This window comes from Schistocerca serialis, chromosome 8 (assembly GCF_023864345.2).
Source record: "Schistocerca serialis cubense isolate TAMUIC-IGC-003099 chromosome 8, iqSchSeri2.2, whole genome shotgun sequence".
NCBI lineage: Eukaryota > Metazoa > Arthropoda > Insecta > Orthoptera > Acrididae > Schistocerca > Schistocerca serialis.
The window spans coordinates 29,679,023-29,693,350 of NC_064645.1; the positions used below are offsets into that span (position 1 = coordinate 29,679,023).

At 40.9% G+C, this 14,328-nt stretch overlaps 1 protein-coding gene across 3 annotated transcripts in view; it reads left to right on the forward strand.

Annotated features, from left to right (window-relative positions):
* LOC126416416 (uncharacterized) overlaps window positions 1-14,328 on the forward strand; it is a 245,112-nt gene that overhangs the window by 157,848 nt on the left and 72,936 nt on the right. For 2 of the 3 annotated variants that reach the window (XM_050084135.1, XM_050084136.1), the window contains one exon: window positions 8,407-8,625. The exons of the other annotated variant lie outside the window; for it this stretch is intronic. In XM_050084135.1, the coding sequence (XP_049940092.1) occupies window positions 8,407-8,625 (219 nt within the window). The remainder of the gene's footprint in view (window positions 1-8,406; window positions 8,626-14,328) is intronic. 3 annotated transcript variants of the gene reach the window in all.

Sequence of the window (14,328 nt, forward strand, 5' to 3'; positions counted from 1 at the left end):
GACTGAGTGAGTGAGAAGGTTCTTCCTACTTGCTCTGTGTCAGTCATGATCAGTTACAGAACCTTCCCGTATTGCAAACTCCAGTGGGAGATCAGGAAGGCAGATTCAGGAGCCTTTAGCTGATAACGTAGACAAAAATATATTACAGCACAAATGGTGATCAAATGAGATCATCACGACATTTTCAAAGCAATAATAAAATATGCCTGTGAGAAACCAGTGGCACAACAGAAAGGGACATGTATACAAATCCGGTAACCTTGTGTGTGGTATGAAAAGAAGTCCTCGGAAGCTGTAAAACAAAAACTACATGGGAAAATTATCTAGATATCCAACATATGATCATAAAAACAAATCAAATATTGAAAACGAAGCTAGGGAGTAGTTGGGAGAAATTTCACTTGTAATGAAACGGTGTTGCTTTGTCATATGAAATGTGGCAAAAGCAGTGACATTTCTGCAGTAAATACTACTTAATAGCAGTATATATAATCACATATGCCTATGATCCCTACATCTAAATACATCATAATGTATCTATACCCATAATAATAAGTAAATTACTTACGTGGGGAGTTCCTGATCAATTTATGTTTCAGTATACAGGACCTCCTGTCCTACCAACACTTAATGATCAGGAGTGGTTTGAAACTGTTGGTCTGAAGGCTTGTAGTGATTTCCTGATTAAGGGGGCCATATTGTGACTCCTGTTGTTTAACATATATACAACTCACTTACAGGGAGTTACGGCCAATAATTGTTGTCCTTAAAATTTATACATTCGTACTGAGAGGAGGAATCTAGACACATGTTCATACCACGAAATTACCTACATGGCTACACAGAAACAGCCAGCAATATCATTGTCCAACAGGAAATCGTCTACATACATTCACCATAGAATTCCTCAAAACAAAAGTACCAGCTTGAGAACATACAAGATCCCAGTCATAAAGCTAAGAAAGTAGCTGAGGTTAACCATAGATCATACATCAAAATGGGCAGCACATGTTAATACAGTAATAGAGGGATGTGAAATAGCCATCAATGTACTGCAAGATACCACAGGCCTGACATGAGACAGTGACCCAGATTGTGATGAACCTGTATTGTGAATAAATCTTCCTGTGTCTCAACTGCAGATATTCTAATGTGTGGAATACATATAGGAAGAACAATGAAGTTATTTTTGCACAGGTAAAAGGCCATCGTGACCTTCACAGGAATGAAATGGCTGACAAGTTAGTGAACGAAGCAGTTGCTTAGGGTAGTCAAGAACCAATTACCTTGAACACTCGTAAGTATGATAAGGTCCGTTGCTCAGATTTTGTGATCAAGTTCAAGGTAGCATTAAAAAACAAGTAAAAATATGTAATACTGCCAGAGGACATCACTAAAGTAAAAACACACAGAGATCTGCATTTTACTGATACACGGTACAAACTGTACTATGAAAATTTTATATAACAATAACACACCTAAAATTCAGTCATGAGTACATTAAACATCATCTGTGCCATCTCGATGGGATGGATTCATCATATGCATAGAGCCAGAGTTCATTAAGCAATCGTGCTCACTTACCTGTGATGGATACACATTGCACATATCCTGCTTTGTCAGTTGCTAAACTTGGACTGTAGGATGCCTCAGTATCACAAAATTTCTGTCTACCGATGACAGTAGGGTCTTCAAACTATCACTCTCCCTTACTGCAGGGGGTGTGGGGATACAAAGTCATGGAAAAATATAACTCAGGTGTGTGTGTGTGTGTGTGTGTGTGTGTGTGTGTGTGTGTGTGTGTGAGAGAGAGAGAGAGAGAGAGAGAGAGAGAGAGAGAGTGCTTGAAAACTGGACAAATTTTTAATGACATCATTAGTTCTTCTTATTTTCTCAAAATAATATTGACTGATTATGATCAGTACAGTAGCAACAATGCAGTATTTCACATAGGACAATGAAAAATAAGTGACAGCCATTTCATTTTTGTAGTTAATGACATTATTACACTGCAATGAAAACAATGTATTAGAATCCTTCATATGCTACCATTGGAAACCAACATAACTCACAGTTCAGAGTATGTTTATTGTCTTGTACAAATTTCTTGTGTATTTTCTGTGATACTTGGTACTGTGTAGTCATGTTTCAATCACGTTTACAATAATCTTTTTGATATCCCAGGTCATTATTTACAGATACTCATTTTTCCTGAGTATTTATATCATATTAAGTCTAATTCTCCAAGTGGCTATTTCCTATAATATCTCATTACATTAAGATAGTATTGGCTGGTACACATTTTGTGTGTTTGGTAACAATGCCATGGTTGGCAGAAGTGGATCAGCATTAGATAAAATTTTCTCAAGCATCCAATTGGTTAAATATCCATGAGCCTTTGGCCAAGTGCTCCTTGCTCATTGTCCTGTGGTGACTATAATTTGATTTGCTGCTGCCATCCTTAAATAGCTATGCTACCACTCGTGACGACATTGGTGCACAGTTGAGCCTCATATAAGGTAAGCTTTTTGTTGCAAGATCACTGCCTGCCTTCTTATAGCTGGGTTTTGAGCTGTGCTTAGCTGCAGACCATCATCTTTTTATCTCGGTCACTTTTTTTATAACACTATCCCAGAAATCATTTATGCATTTAATAATAGATGTCTCATTGAATAAAATTCGGTTTGTTGTTTCCTAGACCATGTTCTGCTACTGCAGATTTATCAGGTTCTATATGGCAAGTTCAGTTGTGTAAACAGTCTGTCGGACACAAAATTGTTCACATCCACATGGTATTTTGGATGTGGCTGGTGCTTTGAGGCACACCTCTTCTTTCATGAGCCTCGCAAGTTTGTGAACTTATGCTGGAGATCTGAAGACTGCGTTGATTTTATGCCTGTTTGGAAACTGGCTAATCTTTCATATGACTGAGCCACACTACGACAAAAACATGAGCTGCTTCACATCCTCCTTGGCATTTTCTACTTACAAGTCATTGGTGAAAAGCCTTGCGTAATTTGTCAGTGCTCGTTTTTCTTGAATACCTCCCATAACTGTCTCAATTCTTTTGGCATATTTTCAGCATCTGAAATGGTTTCTGACTGATGCATGAAGGTCCTCGGAACAGAATGTTTCTGCACTGGAGCATGTTAACCTGTAGTGTGTAGATACCAAAAACAGATTGGGTATAACAGGAGCTGATGAGCTCCCCTTACGATACCATGCCCCTGGTAAAAATGATCTCCACTGTATGAAAATAAAATGAACTTAAATAATCCACTGCCTTCTTAAGTGCCTACATTGCATCCATACCAGTGTTTCTCGCCGTCATGTTGTTAACGGTATGTTGTGTTGTTTTATGTCTTTCCCCATGTTTCGTGAAATGCAGCTGAATTCCTCATTCTGCTTTTCCTTGATTTTCATTAGTGACGACATCTATTGTGCTACTATGGCTGCATTGATCCAGTCCCAATCTAAAGCTGAAAGTGATTCTGTTAGCCAGAGGTTCACAATTGTCTTATTTTTATTTTTATCTTTTTATTTTACATGTTTAGTTCCATAAGATCAAATTCAGGAGCAAATCTCAAAGGTCATAGAATGCATCAGTACATGAAATTACAGCATAGGTTTATGTAAATGCAATCAACAATATAAACAGGAATCAGCTTATTTTTTCAAGGAAGCCCTTGGGAGAATAGGCGGAGTGACCCATGAGAAAATTATTCAGCTTTGATTTGAAAGCACATGGACTGCTGCTAATATTTTTGAGTTCTTGTGGTAGCTTATTGAAAATGGATGCAGTAGTATACTGCACATCTTTCTGCATAAGAGTTAAGGATGTGCAATCCAAATGCAGATTGGATTTCTGCCTAGTATTAACTTAGTTAAAGCTGCTGATTATTGGTAATAAGCTGAATCATATACAACCGCTCGCTCACCGATAGATCTGTACCTACAAATTGGAAAATTGCGCAGGTCGCACCAGTGTTTAAAAGGGTAGTAGGAGTAATCCATCCAACTACAGACCTGTATCATTGAAGTCTGGTTGCAGTAGGGTTTTGGAGCATATGCTGTATTCAAACATTATGAATCACCTCGACGGGAACGATCTATTGATACATAATCAGCATGATTTCAGAAAACATCATTCTTGTGCAACGCAGCTAGCTCTTTATTCGCGCAAAGTAATGGCCGCTGTCGACAGGGGATCTCAAGTTGATTCCGTATTTCTAGATTTCCGGAAAGCTTTGACACCGTTCCTCACAAGCGACTTATAATCAAGCTGCGGGCCTATGAGGTATCATCTCAGTTGTGCGACTGGATTCGTGATTTCCTGTCAGGAGGGTCACAGTTCGTAGTAATAGACGGCAAATCATCGAGTAAAACTGAAGTGATATCAGGTGTTCCCCAGGGAAGTGTCCTGGGACCTCTGCTGTTCCATATATATATATATATATATATATAGATGACCTGGGTGACAATGTGAGCAGTTCTCTTAGGTTGTTTGCAGATGATGCTGTAATTTACCATCTAGTAAAGTCATCCGAAGACCAGTATCAGTTGCAAAGCGATTTAGAAAAGATTGCTGTATGGTGTGGCAGGTGGCAGTTGACACTAAATAACGAAAAGTGTGAGGTAATCCACATGAGTTCCAAAAGAAATCCGCTGGAATTCGATTACTCGATAAATAGTACAATTCTCAAGGCTGTCAATTCAACTAAATACCTGGGTGTTAAAATTACGAACAACTTAGTTGGAAAGACCACATAAATAATATTGTGGAGAAGGCGAGCCAAAGGTTGCGTTTCATTGGCAGGACACTTAGAAGATGCAACAAGTCCACTAAAGAGACAGCTTACACTACACTCGTTCGTCCTCTGTTAGAATATTGCTGCGCGGTGTGGGATCCTTACCAGGTGGGATTGACGGAGGACATCGAAAGGGTGCAAAAAAGGGCAGCTCGTTTTGTATTATCACGTAATAGGGGAGAGAGTGTGGCAGATATGATACGCGAATTGGGATGGAAGTCATTACAGCAAAGAAGTTTTTCGTCGCGGCGAGATCTATTTACGAAATTTCAGTCACCAACTTTCTCTTCTGAATGCGAAAATATTTTGTTGAGCCCAACCTACATAGGTAGGAATGATCATCAAAATAAAATAAGAGAAATCAGAGCTCGAACAGAAAGGTTTAGGTGTTGGTTTTTCCTGCGTGCTGTTCGGGAGTGGAATGGTAGAGAGATAGTATGATTGTGGTTCGATGAACCCTCTGCCAAGCACTTAAATGTGAATTGCAGAGTAGTCATGTAGATGTAGATGTTGATATTGTTAACAAGAAATGACAGTAAAGAATATATGATTTGAGGGGTCAATGTCAGAATACCCAGACTAGTGAACAGGAGTCAACAACACGTTTGTGAATTTACACCAATTATTGCGCGGACCACCAGCTTCTGAGCTAAAAATATCCTTTGAGAATGGGAAGAGTTACCCCAAAATATAATACCATATCTCACAAGTGAATGAAAAGAAGTAAAGTAGACCATTTTTTGTGTTGAACTATCACTTACTTCAGATGTTCAAATAGTAAAAATGAAAGCATTAATTCTTTAAACAATATCCTGAATGTGAGCAGTTTGCTTTCAATCTGAACACCTAGAAGTTTGAACTGTTCAGTTTCACTGATCTTACGCCCATTCTGTGAAATTAAAACATCGGGTTCTGTTGAATTGTGTGTTAGAAACTGTAAAAACTGAGTCTTACTGTGTTTTAGCACTACTGAATTTCTACAGGCTGTGAACTTAGATCATGAACTGCACTATTTGAAACAGTGCCAATGTTGCACATAATATCTTTTACATCCAAGCTAGTGTCATCAACAAACAGGAATATTTTAGCATCACTTGTAATACTAGAGGGCATATCATTTATATAAATAAGGAACAGGAATGACCCCAGCACTGATCCCTGCCACCCTCCTTCTACCCCCCCCTTCCCCCCCCCCCCCCCCCCCACTGCTCTCCCCCATTTGACCGTGTCTCACTCAGACCCTACATCATAGCCATTCTCAACTCTGTGGATAATGAACTTTTGCTGTTTATCAAAGTAAGAGGTGAACCAGTTGTGAGCTACGCCCTGTATTCCATAATGTTCAACTTCTGGAGCAACATTTTGCGATCAACACAGTCAAATGCCTTAGTTAAATCAAAAAAGAGCCTAGCATTCAGTACCTCACAGAGAAAAGTTAGTTGTTTAACCACTTCTAAAACTGAACTGTACATTTGATAGCAAATTATGTGGAATAAAACGATAAACTGCTTTCGTAACAAGATTTAAAAAAAACTCTCTATTGACATTGGATTAGGTTTCCTACATAATTTATAATTATATAACAGTTGTTCGTGTACAATAACATTTTAGTGTTAAAATTTGTGCATCATCGTCTGAAAGGCCATTCACTCTTTTACTAACAGAATGCCCCTCTGGTAATAAAGAATGAATAAAAATATTATCTTGCTTATTTCTATATTTACATCCATGCCTACGTGCACGTACAGTCTCTACAAGCCACTGCTAGTCATTCCCTTTCCTATTCCACTCACAAATGGAGTGAGGGACAATCTACTATCTATATGCCTCTGTACTAGCCCTAATTCCTCGTCCTCTGTCTCGATGATCCCTACACGGGACCTACATTGGTGGCAGTAGAATTGTTCTGCAGCCAGTTACAAACACCTATCCTCTATACTTTCTCAATAGTGTTTCACAAAAAGTATGTTTTCTTGGCTCAAGGGACTACTATTTCAGTTCCAGAGCATTTCCATAGTACTTGTGTGTCAGTTAAACCTAATGGCAGCAAATCTAGCAGCAAGACTCTGAATTGCCTTAATGTCTTCCTTTAATCTGATTTGGCGGGAATCCCAAATACTCGAGCAGTACGCTAGAAAGGATGCACTAGTGTTTTATATGTAATCTCCTTTACAGGTGAGCTACCATCTGCCTAGAATTCTGAAGTCAACCATTTGCCTTCCTACAACTGTCCTTTCCTACTTATCCCATTTCATGTCACTTTGCAACATTATTCTCAGATTTAAATTGACGTGACTGTGTTAAGCAGCATACTGCTAATGCTGTATTTGCATATTGCAGGATTTTTTTTTTTCTTACCAATCAGCATTAACTTATGTTTTGCAATGTTTAAAGCAGGCTGCCATTCATCATACCAAATAGAAATTCTGTCCAAGTCATCCTATACTCTGCTGCAGTCACTCTACGATGGAACTGTTGCATAAGTTACAGCACCCTCAACAGTCACAGATTGCTGCTCATTCTGTCTGTCTGATAGTGTAGGAATCAAATGTAACATGTACTACAGTTCATGAGTTGTGATCTGTTACACTACCGACCGTTATGGCAGAATCAGGTGGCCAGTAAAAACATTTGATAATTAGCTTGAGATCACCTTCGGTGGTTATTCAGATGCAGATAACTTTGGTAAGACTCAGTTTCAACCTGAATAGACATAATATTTTTGTTGACTGCAGTGAACATCTCTCTCATATGATATCTAACCTGTCTTTTCAATGTTTTTTCCAGGACTCATTAAATATTTTGGAGCTCTGTGCATTGTGCTTCCTCCAGCTCTGAGTTCCTTGTGTACTTTTGCCATGACAGCTTTCCTGGAGGGCAGTGAATTCAAGCACTTTGTTACAAATGCATTGGTAATTCAGTGTTAGAATCTTGACATTCAAAGTGTAATTACTTAGTATGGAAGCTGATTTCGCTCTCAGTAGATCAAGTGGCGAGCGTTTTTCGAAGGAGCTCAGGCCTGCCCCCTCTGTGTAGCGCACCTCTGACCTCTCAAGGGAAATCTCATAATTCTCCATCATGTAAAGTAGATCCAGAAGTCTGTATCAAAGACCCTCACAGAATCAGCGGAGCCTCTGGTTGAGACACTCCACTTGACTTAGCTGCTTATCAAAGCTTCTCCTGTATCACCTTGCAATAGATTGTGGTGTGCCACAACACACACACACACACACACACACACACACACACACACACACACAAATGGTATATCTCGTAGGAATACTTATTTATATAGTAGACCTGATTGTTACTATGGGCTGTCTATACCTAGTAGCGTGGAGGGTAAAAATCGTAGAGGGAGACCAAGAGATGAATACACTAAGCAGATTCAGAAGGATTTAGGTTGCAGTTTTTACTGGGAGATGAAGCAGCTTGCACAGGATAGAGTAGCATGGAGAGCTGCATCAAACCAGTCTCAGGACTGAAGACCACAACAACAACATACCTAGTACTAAACAAGTAAAATTATTTAAGGATGGGAGCAATGCCAAATGAGCATTCAGTTGGGACTCCTGAAAAATTCATGTTTTCTTTGCAGAAAACTGCAGTGCAGCTTGCTGAAGAAGTTACAGTTGCATCAGAAGCAACACAGAAGGAAAACCTTAAAACAAAGCTACATCGGGAACAGCTGCAACAGTGTCGGAGCAGCCAGGCCTTGGCTAGGGAAAGACTGAAGCGTCAGTACAACCTGCTCCTCTCAGAGTTGGAAACTTTATCTCGTAAGGAGCGACTTGCTAGAGCTCTAAGTGTGACAGCGGTAAGTAAAATGTTTCTGGAAAGTAATCAGGTACAGTGTATTTTTAGCCTTAGATTTAATTTCACAAGTACATATTTAAGTTTAAGGTTGGGGGGAGGGGGGGGGGAGAATGAGGCATCTGAAATATCTCAAGCTCATTAAAACTAAAAGAAGTGAATCTCGTTATCAGGAGGAGGAAAAAGGCTTAGATTTTAAGGGAATTGAAAAGGACCTGTCATTTAAAATACTGAAGAAAGAGATACAGAGGATGAATTGGGCTGCCCTTATGTAAAAGTTAAGATAAATGGTTGGGAAGGTAAATGTCTACTAGGCACAGGCCCTGCTGAGCAATCTTCCCCTCAAGTTCAGTCATAGTATCGTAACAGGATGTGCCCAGCATGTCAAAATGTGTTTCTTGTGATCAGGAGAGAAGCTGGTATGTTTGAGAAGGTATCACCCTTCTGTAGCCAGAAAGGCCTTGATGGTTTGGCTAGAACCATTAATCTGTTAAATTGTAATGGCACATTGCTGGTCGAGACAGCAACTTCACAGAAAGTTAACAACCTTTTAAAGTCAAAATTCTTGGGTGAGTACCGTGTTGCAATAGAACAGCAGTGTACCCTTAATTACAGTCAAGGAGAGGTCACATGCAGTGATATCATGCACTTCAGAGCTACAGAAGATATGAGCCAACTAAGGGATCATTGAGCTGAAGAAAATAATGTGTCTTATAGAAGGAAAACTGGAAAAAACAGTCTCAATTACACTGACATTTGATTTTCTGTCTTTGCTGTATTATGTTAAAGCTGGATTTTTGAGACTGAAAGTCAGAGCATGCTTCCCCCAACCTAAGAGGTGTTTGAAGTACCAGAAATTGGAGCACACCACTCTCAGGTGTATTGGACAAGCTAAATGTGCTAAGTGTGGCATGGCTGCTCACCCTGATGGAGCTACGTGTACCTCCCCTGACCTTTGTGTCAGTTGTTCAGGTCCACATCCAGCATGGAGCAGAGATTGTATGGTGCACAAGGAATAAAAGAAGATCCAGGTGACTAAGCATGTATCTTACACTGAAGTGAAGAAGATGTACACATTCCTTCAACCCCCAATATTTTCTGTTGTGCTTGCAAAGAAACCTGTGACTGTTAGTGTTTGCACCCAGACGTCGCCTGTGGTGTTTGATACCATGAAATGCTCTTGCAAGTGCACCTTTGGCAGTGACAGTTCACACAGAATTGTTACTGTCCCAACACAAACTCCTATGATGACCACTGCTTCCACTCCTGTTGCTGATGCTAGTTTGGCAGGCTAAGTGCTGCACCATGGGTTGGCACAGCCTACCTTGGTGTTGTCGAATGTATAAGAGAAGAGTGAGGTTAAGTGTACTGTCAAGAAGGCAGAAATGAAGTAGGTGTCTCGTCAGACCTGGGAACACTCACGACTCGGCTACAGACTTAGAACTCTGCTTTGATGAATCCCTAAGTTCACTCAGTTCTCCTCCTCCTGAAGTGGGTTCTCCTACATGCAGGGAGGGGAGGGGGGTGGCAAGGAGAACACGTAAACCTCTGTCAAATATCTACTGTGCTTCAATGGAACATGGGCAGGTACAGAACACTTTTGGAAGAGCTGAAACTGTTGGCACCGGAAATACCCCTCTGTCTGTGTCTACAGGAAACATACTTTAAACATAGTGGTACCCCTGTGGTCAGGGGATACAGCCCTCAGTGGAGACAGGGCTAAATGTTGAGTAGCTATCTTTGTGAATGACACATACTACTCCACTTCTGTCTCCCTGAGACAGACAGGGTGTTGTTGCCACAGTGCATATTCTGTTTGCTCTCACCATTTGTAGTATGTATGTGCACCCAACAAAAGTTTGGATGGGGTGGGTCTTTCTGACCTGATTTTACAATGCTTTTCGCCCTTCCTACTTGAGAAGATTTTAATGCACATAATGTGCTGTGGGGATCTCCATCATCTTGCTCCCAGGGGTTGAGTTGTCGAAAGCCTTATTGTGTCACAGGAATTACGTCTTCTTAAAGCTGGTGGTAGAACACACTGACAGTTTAGCACTGCCATGGGGTTGTTTTCAGCCATAGACCTTGTTTTCTGTTCTCTTGTCCTTGTTAGTGCTGCTCACTGGTAAGTGGTCAGTGGCTTGCATTCCAGTGATCACTTCCATACTTAGATTCACCTCTCAGACAGAGCTGTCTCTGAAAGGAAACTGCCATGGTGGATGCTTAGCAGAGTGAACTTGACACTGTACAATCAATTAACTGTTTTTGAATGGCTGTGTAATGTCCAGGACTGAGTGGACCACATCACTAATGTGATCCACCATGCCACTGATGAGTCTGTCCCCAAGTCTCCAGACCAGTCTTGGAGGTGATGTCTCCCCTGGTGGAACGGTGGGTGTCACTATGCCATCAGGGAGAGACGCACAGCTTTCCAATAGTTTAAATGTCAATCTTCTGCTATGAACCTCACAGCATTCCGAATCGTGAGGGCAAAGGCATGACAGATCATCAGAGAACAAGACGAGGTCGTGGCAAGTGTTTCTGGACTCGATCAACCATAGTTATGGGAAGCTAGAGGGAGGATATCTGGCAAATATGCCAGATGATCTGCAGCTGCTGTACTGCTGGAAGTGTGTGTGTGTGTACAATCAACACCTGTGGACATAGTGAACGCAATGGTGGATTACTTTGGTTCGATCACTGCTGCTGCAAACCAAGGTCCAGCTTTCCACTGCCATCAAGCATTGGTGGAAAGTGGTGGCTACAATTGCCCTTTTTCCATGTGGGAGCTCGAGTATACTCTGTCTCAGGTCAAGTACGGCATGTTGCAGTGTCTTCACCAGGACACAAAGAAAAAACTTTCCCCTTTTTAATGTGATTTAGTTGACAGTGGACTTCACACACTCTTGGGGGGAGGCAGTTTTAGAACCCTTTCTGAAACCAGAGGACTCCATATTTGCCCATCAGTTACTGTAGCATGGTCCTCACTAGCTGCTTAGGGAAGACGCTAGAGCGCATGGTCAACTGCTATCTGATTTGGGTCCTAGAATCACGGGACCTACTTAGTCGCTCCCAGTGTGAGTTTCAGAGGTATCGTTCAACCCTTGACAACCTCACCCTGCTTGAGGCAGAAATCCAGTAATCCTTCGTATACAGACAGCAACTCATAAGTGTCTTCTTCGGTCTTGAGAGGGCCCATGACAGTACATGGATGTCATCAAGATTTGCTTACCTGGTCCATTTACAATGTATGATGCTGAATTATATGTGATCTCGAGGGCACTGGAGAAAATGCAGTGCCTTCCTGCTACCAAATCCTTCATGTGCACTTACTCCCTAAGTGCTGTTCAGGCTATCAATCACTTGTATCCAGCTATAAAGTATCTTCAGCTGATTCTTGACACCCTCTTCCAAGTACAGAGGCAGGGAAAGGATGTGTCACTCATCTTGATACCAGGGCACATGGCCATTCTGGGTAATGAAGCAGCAAATGCAGCAGTTGAGGATGCCTATTTGGAAATTACAATGTCTGAATGTGCTGCCCCTGTCCATGCAGTAACCTCGTTATTGAGACACAGCATCATGCGTCTGTAGCAGGAGGAATGGTTAGGGTTCGAGAACAAGTTGAGGCCCATAAAACCGACGACATGACCATGGTGTACCTCCTACCGGCCGCTGCGATGGGAGCAAATAATTTTAACGTGCTTCCAGATGGGACACTGTCGTTTGACGCGAGAATTCCTGCTTCAGCAGGAAGATCCACCAGTATAGAGTGCTTGTGGTGTACAGGTTTCTCTACGCCACATTATAACTGAATGTGTTTTATACCAAGCCATGAGGGCCTGGTCCACTTACTAGTTGACCTGCCCTCTGTTTTAGTTGTGATGTCTAGTGTCTTAGGTAGAAGGTTTTAATGTGTTTGTAGGATAGCTGTTGTGTGATTATAGTCTATGAATTTTACTCATACACTGCACTGAGGCATCCGTCTTTTACTGTTTTGTTACAGTGTCAGTGAGAGAGTCCCGGAATGGCTGTGGATCCTATTTTTTAATTTACATTTTGATGCATGCTTTTTAGCAGTTCATAACCACACTTGTAGACTCTGTTAGTTTTAGTATGAGCATTGATGACCTTACTGTTGAGTGCCCCTATGCATACCACCACCACCACCACCACCACGCTTTCACTCAAGGAAATGGGAAACACCACCAAGAGCAAGGTGGGCCAGTCCAGCTCCGCCTTGGCTCGAGAGTGCAAGGCCAGGGGAATCTACCTAACTAAAGTGTGCGTCATATATCTTGGCGGCCGAGTTTAGGTTCGTTCTGCGCATCTGACGTCACAAAACACAGTCAGCCAATGAACAGAGAACGACGTTGCCAGATCTCGACTGCAGTGCAGAGCACGGACGAGTGTCTTCAGTTTTAGAAACGTTCAGTCATAAATAAAGTAATAGAACAAAAGCAATGTCTTGATAGCAGACTTTCTTTTATAGAAAGTTTGGAAAAAGCATTCTTTATACCAATTGCTTCATATTCTATTAATTAATTAAACCAAACAAGCAATAAGACTCCTAATTCAGGCGATAGCAAGGAAAGGTGTTTGTTTCAATCTCACGAACTGCTTTTTCGCAATAAAGAACAGTGGTAATTGTTTATTTCCTATTGTACTTTGACGAAGCGTGAGTAATTCATAGTCATACCAACAGTGTTTATAAGTAGTTGCGAGAGTGTTAGTCCTTATGGAGTTACACTGTTCGACGAGCTGAGGTAGCAGAACGGTTAAGGTGTTGGGCTGCCAAGTGAAAGGTTATGAGTTCAAACCTCGTATGGTGCTTAATATTTTCTTTATTTAAAAACAATATTGGAGTGCCTTACTTCACGAATTTTATTCGTTTGAATGAAATTTCTAGTGCTTTGCCTCTTCATTAACTTTTTCGCTGCTACAGACACGAGCTCCCCGCATTCCGCGCTGTGCGCGATTTTGTCATCACTGCACTTCTCGCCTGTGCAGACACATGATGTTCCCACTGCTTTGACACACTTATCATTCGATTTCACAAAAACTATTTGGCCAAAAAATTTGATTTTTACACGTCTTCTTGACTGATACCTTCCCCCCATAAATGCCTTAATTTTGTTTTGATGTGCAGCATTAAATGTAGTAAACCATTGCACGAAATTTTGAAGAGTTTGCAGAGGTAAAAGTCCATAGCGTGTACTTTCCGTATGGTCGATTTTAGTTGCCACAATGTTGAGAATGAAATGTGGACAAGATACCTAAATTTCATATAATATTTACTGTATAACAATATCTCATTTAATTTAAGTACCACATAGGTGTCGTATGTAATATTGAGAAATATTCCGTCTTTCGCGACTGTAATAAAAGTTTTATTTACACAGGGTGCGTTTGGCTTTATTTTAAAGCACTTCCATAGGTGAAAGGTATGGCACATACACAATGGTATTGATGTTCTGTTTCTTGTTTTTGTTCCACAGTCGCAGTTTTACCAATGGTATTCAAATATATCCCTCTTCTGCAACTGTAATAAACGACTTATTTAGACCAGATGCGTTTCTCTCTTTTGAAGCATCATAAGAGGACTGTATTTTGTGTCCTCCATTGCCAAGTCACCTTTCGTAGTTTTGTGCTGCGGTAGCACAATATTCAACGTTTGTGTTGGCTCATCAGTGTTTTAGCAAATAAA